At 41.1% G+C, this 11,634-nt stretch overlaps 1 protein-coding gene across 1 annotated transcript in view; it reads right to left on the bottom strand.

Moving 5' to 3' along the window:
- Nucleotides 1-2,891: 2,891 nt before the first annotated feature.
- SHISAL1 (shisa like 1) overlaps nt 2,892-11,634 on the bottom strand; it is a 210,695-nt gene continuing 201,952 nt past the window's right edge. The window contains exon 5 of the mRNA XM_089680793.1: nt 2,892-11,176. Coding sequence (XP_089536919.1) covers nt 11,176 — 1 coding nt within the window. The 3' untranslated portion in view covers nt 2,892-11,175. The remainder of the gene's footprint in view (nt 11,177-11,634) is intronic.

Raw genomic sequence — 11,634 nt, 5'->3', positions numbered from 1 at the left:
CCTCTTACTTTTTGTATTAGTCAGTACAGGTACCCTTTAAAAGTGGACCATGTTAATGGGTGAATCTTTGTGGAAAATGTAAGTTTACTACATATGAATACAAATGCTATGGGGGTTATTTACTAAAACTGGAGCATGCAAAATCTGCAAAGAACTAGAAAACTTTAAAACTCCTGTGCTTGGGAAGTGGGCCTGAAAAAATGTTAGTAGGCTGCAATTATATCCTGGCTTATATAGAATGCTCTTGCCTTGCTGCCTTCATGAGACTGGGAAAGTCTAGAGATACTGCAATAACAAATGAAATAGAGGGCACACTGACCTAGTGCATTGTCCTTAAAATATGGCTTTATTGTGTAAAAAAGGTAAGCATTATACTCACAAAATCAGCTTAGAGTACAAGCTCATTGCATGGAAACAGCACAGTTCAATCCACAATGCATCATAGCATAACAAGACAATGGAATCTCAAATGGAGATTCCATTGCCCTGTTATTCTATGATGCATTGTGGATTGAACTGAGCTGTTTCCATGTGATGAGCTTTTACTTTTAGCTGCTTTTGTGAGCATAATACTTACATTTTTTACACAATAAAGCCATATTTTAAGGATAATGCACTAGGCTAGTGTGCCCCCTGTCTTATTTGTTATTGCAGAGTGCAAAATCTGGAGCAACTCTGCACTGAACCCAATCAACTTCCAGGTTTTATTGGCAAAGCTTAATTGAACAAGCTGAAGTTGGATGCTGATTGGCTACGATGCACAGCTGCAGATTCTGAGTGCACCAGTTTTAGTAAATAAACCCCTATACATTTAAAATGAAAATATATCAAAATCCAGATGTTGATGGATCTTCTAAAGAAGGGGAGAATGTGCTTCAAAATGCAGTTCAACACAAATATATAGGAAATCTGCCACATGAACCCTTTTAAAAAGACACCTAGATGTCTATGCTAGCAGGAATGGCAGGAATCGGAAATAGGCAGGAATTAGTCATGCTGGTGGGGCTAAATAGAGGGAGTGGAGTGGGAATAGTCTGTAAGAACAGAACTGTTTGGAAAACATTGAAGGCCTTGTCTATTTGCTTCTGCCCCCTGTAGAGATAGGCTGGAGATGACAGTATGTTCTCCTTCCCCCACAGGTATAAATATGAACACTGGAGGTAGGTGAGCCTGTGGCATTGCAGTGAAAGCAGCAGCACCTTCAGTTGTAAACAGACCCCTGATCTTGCAAGGGCCCAAATTTATTCCCCAAATGTTTCCAAGTATAAAGGTGTCAGATCCTTCACTGCAGAACTTGGCAGAGAGGTTACAGGAATGTCATGATGCTTTCCAATGCATTGCCAGCTCTCAGGTCATCTGATCTGATCAGGGCAGCAAGTGGAGGAATAAGTGTACCAAGTATGTGGGGTTGCCGAGCCTAAGGTCCTCCCTTGGGGGAACCAATTGAAATTGAAATGGGATTATGAGACCCAAACATTAAGATCAGCTCAAAACTATGGTGAAAAATGTGGAACCAAGAACCCTTATGAGCATAGCCTAAGGCCAATTTAAGTTAGGCACAAAAGGGAAGAGGTGGGGAGCGCTCTAGCAATTCAAATATGTAACCCAACAGATGGTCATATATAAATGAAAATGATAAATGAGATAGATTGTGGGCTATTGAAGTAAAACTTCCATATGTACAAAAAAGTCCTTATATGTACAAATCCAAAGGTAAATAACTTCTAATGGATGTTGATCCCGGAGTGTATGGAGTAGATGGCAGCCAGCTGTCAGAGCAAGAAGCAACTCTAATGCACAGAAGAAAAGAGTAAGCACAGCGGTGCTACTCTAAGTGTAGATGTGCTTAAAACTAAAAGTTTAATAAGGTAAACAACTCACAAGGATATAGTGTAAGATCGTCATCTTACAAAAAGATGTCTTGTGGTTCATACGAAAGACCATAAGGGTCCTGTAAGGGGTTAAAATAATAGAGGGTCAAAAGAATACAAGTAAAATGGAAATTATATATACAGATAAAAAGATATACGATAGCAGATATAAATGTATACGAAACTAAAAGAGATCAGTGGATGGATAAAAAAAACTGTACACTAAATATTATTTGATAATTATTAGGGATATATGTTAAAATATTATATATTATTGCAAAGTGCATTTACAGCCCTTTGCAATAATATATAATGTTTTAATTCATATACACTTATGACCCTTATAGTCTTTTTTATGAACCACCGAGACATCTTTTTGTAAGTACCACTTATAAAAATAGGCTTGTAGCATGTTAATAGAGAGTTTAATATGTTTAGTAGGCCTTTTGAGTGGCTGACAATATTTAATGGTTGTATGTGATGACTGCGCTGGCATGCTGTGTTCTATAGTCCACATGCCTGGCCGCCCATATAAACCACACTCAAGATGGTCGATCTGAGGAAGAAACGTGCATACTCCGAATGTGCGCCGCAGTTACCCCTCCGGTTCTGGTGACATCACAGCTGTCAGCCATACTGTGTTTCTCTGCCACTCCTGGACCACCAGTGCGGCCAGGACAAGGAGGACCGCATGGCATCAAGCTTCCAGACCTGCACCACCGGGAGTGACTTATTATTGACATGTGATCTTACACTATATCCTTGTGAGTTGTTTACCTTATTACACTTTTGGTTTTCAAGTACATCTATACTTAGAGTGGCCAAAATTTGCATGGGCCCCTGCTATAACTATATCACTAAACCAAGCGTTCACGTTTATGCATGTACAAAGAAAAAAAAAACCTCTTCAGACACTTGAATCATGCCTGCATGTCTCACCATCAGCCAAGGGCTCGAGCCACCTTTATACAAGACCACACATTCTTTAGACTTAGTTAACTCTCATGAAATCAAACAACATTTTCTTTGTTCTATCAAAAGGAATATTTAATCAAATTTGAAAGATGACAATTGTGACATTTGCCACATACAAACATCTTCATGGTTATGTTTCTTTATTCAACACTTTGAACAGAGCTATCCTAAGGACGTCATGTAACTCTTATTTGTACTAAGGAGAAAATTTGACTCTCATGTATAGAGGTGTTAGAAGAAAAGTCTGATTTGCCCGAAGCCATCAGTTAACTCCCCCCTTTTATGTTTCTAGGAGAGGTTAGAAAAGGAAAAGGAAGAAACAGATGCTATAAAGAGCAGCACGCTTTTCTTTCAGACTCTTTTACATGCAAGGACCTGTGTTCTGTGATTTTGATGTTTGTGTCTCTGAGTCACTTATGAGTTCAATTTAACTTGTGCCAGTTTTTAACTTTAGAAAATGTGCTTCAAGGCTTCAGGTTTGAAGGATGATAAGGAGGTCAAATACAGAGTGATCAGACAGCATGTAGTCTGGAAGTAGGTATTTCTTGCATATGCATTTAGAAAGTGTCTAAATGCATATTTAGGACAGTCCATTTCCAACATAGAGTTTAGTCCCTTGGCCACATGATATATGATGCTAACAGTCTCTCATTTTTCCAGTAAGATCCAAGGAACATTCTGTCACTAACAGCCCCAACTACTCTGGAGCCTTCTTCCTAGAGATAAGCTCCAACCACATCTATCTGCTGTTTCACTGTCCAGTGAGAGTGCCTCAGTCACACTTTTATTGGATACTGATATTTTTAGTTTTTAGAGAAGCCAAAACCAAATTACATATATTGGCTTTTTTAACACCAGATTGCCAGTCTGAACTTGACCCCCGAAACCAGGGTTCTGAGTAGAATGCCAACATGTTATGTCATCCAGCTGTTGGGTATATCTTGCACTGCAACCCATTACAACCTATTGGATGCTTGACAGTCTATAGGTATATGAAGGTTTTCACTTATCCAAGTGATGGCATAGCTAATAGTAGTTAGACATAGTTAGAATGTGATATGTTGCTACTAGAGATAGTCCGTGTTATAATTTATGAAACTAATCAACTGTCTTTATGTTAGATCTTAAAAATGGATGTGATTTTGCAATACTGGAAAGTTCTTCAAAATGTGTTCATTTGGAGTGGGATCTTCTTGGATCAAGAAAAGCTTAACGATAAAGAAAAAAAAATGAATTGTTTTTTTTAGTGATGGGGCAAGGCATAATGCCCATCTTGGGCTTCACAGCTGTCCAGGACCCTGGACAGCAATAAAGATCATGTGGGAAACATCATCTATCCTCTGTGTATTCATCACAGGCAAAGCTTGGTTCCTCAGCTGAGCTATTTATGTTGCTGGCGTCTGATTTCTCCATATATTCATATAGAAAATCTACTAGTGGGTACGTAATGCAGTATTTCTATTCACTGTATCCTGAAGTGGATTGTCCTAGGACTTGGGGTTGGTGACAGTAATGGGTTGCCTGAAAAGCCAAGTTTGGCCTGTGACATCTGTGATGTGGTATGTGGAGATCTACCTGCCAAGATCAAAGTAAAGATCTGGCGGGGCATCAGACTCACTATATGGGGAAATACGTTTGGGTGGAGCTGCTTTTTAAAAATCCTCCAATTATTTATGAACTGGTAGAGGTCTTTTGAGCCTCTTCTCTATAACTGCCCCTAAAAACCACATACCCTTGTCCTGAGGTGTGAGCTCTCCTATATCAGGGCCAAGGGGGGGTTCTCTAGTGGATTCTGCACTCTCTCATTTAACCCATTCATAGACTGTGGAATTTACCCTTGGCTGGATGAAGGCAAGTGGGAGTGCATACATAGTAGGCAGCTTTAGTAAACCGGTAAAAGTTTCCAAATGACAGATGAATAGGAGGGGAGACTGTTGACCTGCCATACTGGTTGCCTATTAGACCTTTGTGCTTCATGGTTTCATATACACTTGGTTGACAATCACTTATGTAGAGAAGAAATTGTATGCCAACCCAGAGAGTGTCACATGAATGTCTGGGTAGATACAGATTTCAAGTCTTGTGTTAAAGGTCAACTCCATGCAATATAAAATTCAGTAATAAACTATAGGAAAGGCTAGACATCCACTTTTTAGCAGGAATGCCAATGCTAAACTTAGGATTTCAGCCTATGGCCCCAAAGGCCGGCATGTGATACTGGCATTTTGGTCTATGTTCTGAACCACACTATCCAATGCAGACTGTGTGATCAAAAAAACCCAATCAAGCTTAATGCATAGAATCAGGAGGTTTGGAAATTTTGTTATGAAAATATCTAGAACTTTTGTTCTAAGTGGACATAACCTGACTCTATGAGGGAGATTTACTGAAATTGGAGTGTGCAAAATTTGGTGCAGCTCTGCATAGAAATCAGTCAGCTTTCTGGTTTTAATGTCAAAGTTTAATTGAACAAGCTGAAATTAGAAGTTTGGCTACTGTGCACCGCTGCACCTGATTCTGTGTTCTCAAGCTTTAGTAAATATCCCCCTCAGCATTTTACTGATCATTTTAGCCTTGACTGGAGTTCTCCTTTAAAATAAATACATGGTGGACTGCCCTATACAAGGACACTTTTAGTGATTACCGGCTCCTGAAATACAATTATTTCCAGCATGCTGGTAAAAGGCTGTGGCAGATGCCACAGACTTTGGATGTGCTTGTCATTACCTGTAGATATTCCAGTGATTGTAAGCGATTCTTAAAACTTTGTAGAAAAGCATAAAAAAACACAAAGCTCTTCTTAATGCATATACTTGCGTGGAAAACATTAAAAAAAAATCTCATTTACTTTCACCAGAAGCAAATCTGATGACAATGAGTCATAATACACAAGTGGTGCTAATATATTTATAATCTCCATGAAAATATATGTATATAAACAGCAAGTTGTATAGGAACACTTATGTATTATAACAATATCGAGTTCCCTACTTTAGATTATAAACATTTACTAAGTCACCTGCATGTGTTCTACAAAAGTACAGGACGTGTGACATCATAAAGTAACAGGACTCCTCTCTGGCTCTTAAAAAAGAAATCAAATTTTAAAAAAAATAAGTTAAAGAATTAGTCTACCTTAAACTGCACTTTCCAAATTTCCCCTCCCTCTCCCTCTGCAGCAACTTTCTGAATATAACTGTACTGTAGGGCACAGAAGCTGCCCATTGTAATTACCTGTTAGGCCACTAGATGCCTCCATAGCCATGAGTCAGGGAAGGCTTAGGGGTTGTTGGGGTCTAAATACCAAGTGGCCCACTATTAGTGGGGCAAGGGATGATATATATATATATATATATATATATATATATATATATATATATAGTGCTCAAAAAAATTAAAGGAACATTTTGAAAACACATCAGATCTCAATGGGGAGAAATATTATGCTGTATATCTATACTGATATGGACTTGGTAATGTGTTAGGAAGGTAAGGATGCCCTATCATTTGATGGAAATGAAAACGATCAACCTACAGAGGACTGAATTCATAACACCCGAAAATCAAAGTGAAAAATGTATGCAGCAGGCTAGTCCATTTTGCTGAAATTTCAATGCAGCAACTCAAAATGGTACTCAGTAGTTTGTATGGCCCCCATGCGCTTGTATGCATGCCTGATAACGTTGGGGCATGCTCCTAATGAGAGGACAGATGGTGTCCTGGGGTATTTCCTCCTAGATCTGGACCCAGGTGTCACTGAGCTCCTGGACAGTCTGAGGTGCAACTTGGCGGCGTCAGATGAACTAAAACATGACATCCCAGAGGTGTTCTATTGGATTTAGGTAAGGCGAGCGTGGGGGCCATTCAATGCTATCAATTACTTCATCCCCCAGGAACTGTCTGCATACTCTCGCTACATGAGGCCGTGCATTGTCGTGCACCAGAAGGAACCCAGGACCCACTGCACCAGCATAGGGTCTGACAATGGGTCTGAGGAATTCATCCCGATACTTAATGGCAGTCAGGGTGCCATTGTCTAGCCTGTAGAGGTCTGTGCATCCCTCCATGGATATGACTCCCCAGACCATCACAGACCCACCACCTCCACGGCTTCTCCAGACCTTTTCACTGTCACATGTGCTCAGGGTGAACCTGCTCTCATATGTGAAAAGCACAGGGAGCCAGTGGCAAACCTGCCAATTCTGGTGTTCCATGGCAAATGCCAATTAAGCTCTATGGACATCGGGCCCTCAGGCCACCCTCATGAAGTCTGTTTCTGATTGTTTGGTCAGAGACATGCACACCAGTGGCCTGCTGGAGGTCGTTTTGTAGGGCTCTGGCAGTTCTCATCCTGTTCTTCCTTGCACAAAGGAGCAGATACCGGTCCTGCTCATGGATTAAGGACCTTCTACAGCCCTGTCCAGCTCTCCTAGAGTAACTGCCTGTCTCCTGGAATCTCCTCCATGCTCTTGAGACTGTGCTGGGAGACTCAGCAAACCTTCTGGCAATGGCACGTATTGATGTGCCATCCTGGAGGAGTTGGACTGTCTGTGCAACCTCTGTAGGGTCCAGGTATTATCTCATAATGCCAGAAGTGACAATGACCCTAGCCAAATGCAAAACTAGTGAAAAACAGTCAGAAAAGGGAAAGTAGTAGTAGGGAAAAAAATGTCAGTGACCTCCACCTGTAAAACAATTCCTGTTTTGGAGGTTGTCTCATTGTTGCCCATCTAGTACGCCTGTTGTTAATTTAATTAACACCAAAGCAGCTGAAACTAATTAACAACCCCTGCTGTTACTTAATTGACCAGATCAATATCCTAAGGCTTTAATTGAGCTGATGCCATACTCTGATTAAAAAGTGTTCCTTTAATTTTTTTGAGCAGTGTATATGTACACACACTATATTGCCAAAAGTATTGGGACGCCTGCTTGTACTTGCACATGAACATTAATGGCATCCCAGTCTTAGTCCGTAAGGTTCAATATTAAGTTGGCCCACCCTTTGCAGCTATAACAGCTTCAACTCTTCTGGGAAGGCTGTCCACAAGGTTTAGGAGTGTGTCTATGGGAATGTGTGACCATTCTTCCAGAAGCACATTTGTGAGGACAGGCACTGATGTTGGACGAGAAGGCCTGGCTTGCAGTCTCCGCTCTAATTCATCCCAAAGATGTTCTATCATTTTGAGGCCAGAACTCTATGCAGGCCAGTCAATTTACTCCACCCCAGACTCGCTCATCCATGTCCTTATGGATCTTGCTTTGTGCACTGGTGCGCAGTCATGTTGGAACAGAAAGGGGCCAACCCCAAAGTGTTTCCAAAACGTTGGGAGCATGAAATTGTCCAAAATGTCTTGGTATGTTGACGCCTTATGAGTTCCCTTCACTGGAACTAGAGGCCAAGCCCAAACCCTGAAAAACAACATATAGTGTTGGCAGAAGGCTCAGAGGGAGTTTGTTACTAGGAAAGCATTGCCTGAGTTTGTGGACCAGGATCATCATGTAGGCAGTTGGGCGTTGTTCATTTAACTCCCTTGGGGGGAGTTTGAAGTCGGGAGCAGCATGAAGACTATATGCTTGTTCTGGGACTACTTGCATCCCCCTGTCATGGGATGCTGGACTCTGGGACATCCTCATGTAGGTAACAGGTCTCTCTCCTCTCATGCCACATCTCTCTGTACTGTGCTGTATCCTTAAAGCTGAGTGATGCCATTGTTTTTAAAGACTCAGTAAACAGTTAAAAATGTGATCCTTGTTTGGTCTCCTTCTTCCCCTATATGGGGATGTCTCCTGGAAACATGGTGACCAATGAACAGAGTGGGGTTTGTTGGTGTAAGGTCTGAAGCAGATGTGCAGAGATATGCAACAATCAGTGAAGCCAGGACTGGTCGTCCTGTAACCATCCTTACACACAAGGCAGAGTATGCTGGTTCACTGGGGAGGCCCCTGCCCAAGATATATTACTAAGACAAGGTAACAATCCATGGGTCTAAGTGAGAACAAGCTAATGTGTGGAAATCGTTCCCTGCTACACAACATAACCACATCCTCCAGATGTCAGGAAGAGTTGGTTGTAGTATGGTCTGTGTATTTGGCTCTCCCATCATGCTTCGCAATCCGGAACATAAGCTGTAGAGAGGAATTACCTAGGGCTGCATGGATACCCTTTTTTGATCGGCGAGTACCAGTACCTGTACTTTTGGTCAAGTACTCGCCGATACCGAGTACTTGACCGATGCACTACAAAGAATAGCATGAGATTTGCACAGGAATATGATTCCTGTCCAAATTGCATTGCGGTTTCCCCTCTGCTCCTGTGTGAACTCAGACTTCTCATAGCCTGAGTTCATGCAGGAGTGGTTCGGGAAACCTCCCTGCACCAATTTCATGCTATCACAGAAGAAAAAGCCATTTCACAGGTCTATGGAATTGAAATCTCTGCAGCTTTCTCCCCTCTCAATGCAGGGATGACAGTACAGGCTAGATGGCTTTTGATTGATCAGCTCCATCACTGTGCTGACCAATCAGAAGCTGTCTAGCCCATACTGTCATCCTTGCAAGGAGAGGTAAGAAATTCGCTTCACAGGTCTGAAGATTTGAAATTTATATTATTATTATTATGAGGGATTTATATAAATCTCCACGGCTTTCTCTCCTCTCCTTGCATTAGTTTTGTTTCATGCTGAAAAAAATGTTGTGGTATAGAGCGTGTATTTTTAAAATATATCTACAACTCACTGATGATGTTTATGAAACAGGAGCTGTAGATTTTAGCAGAGGTTCCCTAGGGATTCAAGATGACTTCCAATTCATGCACCAGATTACAAAGCAATATGGGAGAGAATGCAACCACTGTGTTGGCCCTGAGCAGAGTGGTCAATGTACAAGTTTTTCTGGCATTTCAGGTGTTTGGGTAGGAGTAGTAGTTGTCATATTAGGAGTGTTGCTATAGAGGGTAGGGGTAGGCCGAATATGGCAAGCACATGGAATAATTCATCTATCCTTTAAATGCTCATTATACATCCATGAAATCTATTTTTTCTGCCAGTTAGTCCTTGGTGCTGTAAACCTCCCCATATTACATAGCTGTTTTGCTGTAAAGACTGTAACACTTTTTCTGAGCTTGTAATCAACATTATTAGGAGCACATAAAGGTAAATGTTCTTATTCTATGTGTCACAGCCCTGCCTCTTGACAAATGCCCAAACTCTTTGTGAAGCTAAACTCCAAGCAGGTACAACTATAACACCATGTATTTACGGATTCATTAAGAGAAAGAGGAGGGGAGAGTGGATTCCATCAGTTTACTGCTGTTCTTTCACTATCCAATTTCAGGCTGGGGGTAGGTCCTCCATGTAGTGTAGCTGGAGGTTCAGAGTATAGATCATACAGTTAAATATGGATCACAAGACTGGCTGCACAGAAGAGAAAAGGGCATCATCTGTCTATTGCTGCCTTGTTCAATGTCATAATGCAGGCTAGTGTGAAGTCTACAGTCTAGGACCTGCCTTTATTGACTGGCAGGAAAGGACAGATTACAAGACTGGTTGTACAGAATCACAAATCCTTTGGCAGGTAGGAAATTTTACATTGTACGCCAAAGATCTGTGCATTTAGCAATCTGCCTAGATTTCAGATTTATGCCTACAATATTACAATGTCAGAGCTGCAGTGTAAAAATGCTCAGTGAGACCACAGTGCCTCTCATTCCTGCTTTTCCTCTCCATTTCATTGTACCACCCAGTGTAATCACTTCTTTCTGCCCGTTTTGAAATTTCAGCTGATATGCAGAAAAAGATAGCCATCTTATACGATGGTATTATGAAAGGTTCGACATTTTTTATCATCTGAAGATGCTCTCTTTTACCTGGAGTTCTTCTTTAACATCCATATAATCTACTTTAAACACCACTACCTCAAATTGTATATCTTTTCTGTAAAGCACTGAGACCAGCCCGTACATATTGTCACACACAGACTAAATACTTGACATTGAATCGACAAAGAAGGCAGGGAGTCTATGCCCACCATTGCTTTTATTAAATGGTCCCCATTTTCTTCTTTCTCGTTTGCTTTGAGACCACCCGTATTCTGTGTCGACAGTCCAATTTAAAAATAATCTTCTCACACTAGAAATAAAAATATTGCTTACAAACAGCTAAGAAAGTAGGCATGGATGACCTTAAAAGTCCCTCTCGCTGAAGCGCCTTTAGCGCGGTTCCAGAAATGTCATCCAACTTTTAGTCCTTCTTGCACCACAGTTGGCATTCTCATCACATACTCTTCACCTGGGTGATAATCTTCTTCTGTCTTTAGGCACTGGAGTTATTCTACAAGAGAAGGGAAGAGAAAAGGTCATTAGAGGTTTATTGATTGCTGGTTATGGAATGCATTGAGGAAAGCACTCTGTACACTTGTGCACTAACAGGCAAGGTTATCAGCCAATATAAAAAAGAACTTCCTACAAAATTGGATAACCACAATCTGTTTGTAAGTAATAAGGGAAAAATTCTGTTGAGGTTAAAGAATATGCACACCTTTCTGAAAAGGTAACTGGTATGTTTCTCATACTCATTTGAGTCAGAGAGTAGTCAGAGAGTAGTTGCAAGCCCTACGCTTTCCCTCTTCGACAGTAAACTTTCCCTGCCTCTAGTTCTGTGCCTACCAGATAAGGTACCTGTTCCTGCTCTACTCACTCGCAAAATGTGCGCCAAGCCTGGGAGCTAGGGCCTTAAAGTGGTTGTAAAGACTCAATGGTTTTTACCTTCATGCATTCTGTGCATTAAGA

Source organism: Staurois parvus, unplaced genomic scaffold (assembly GCF_062004578.1).
Source record: "Staurois parvus isolate SC_StPar_1 unplaced genomic scaffold, SC_StPar_1.0 ptg000249l, whole genome shotgun sequence".
NCBI classification, from domain to species: Eukaryota; Metazoa; Chordata; class Amphibia; order Anura; family Ranidae; genus Staurois; species Staurois parvus.
This window is presented reverse-complemented; position numbering and strand designations above follow the sequence as displayed.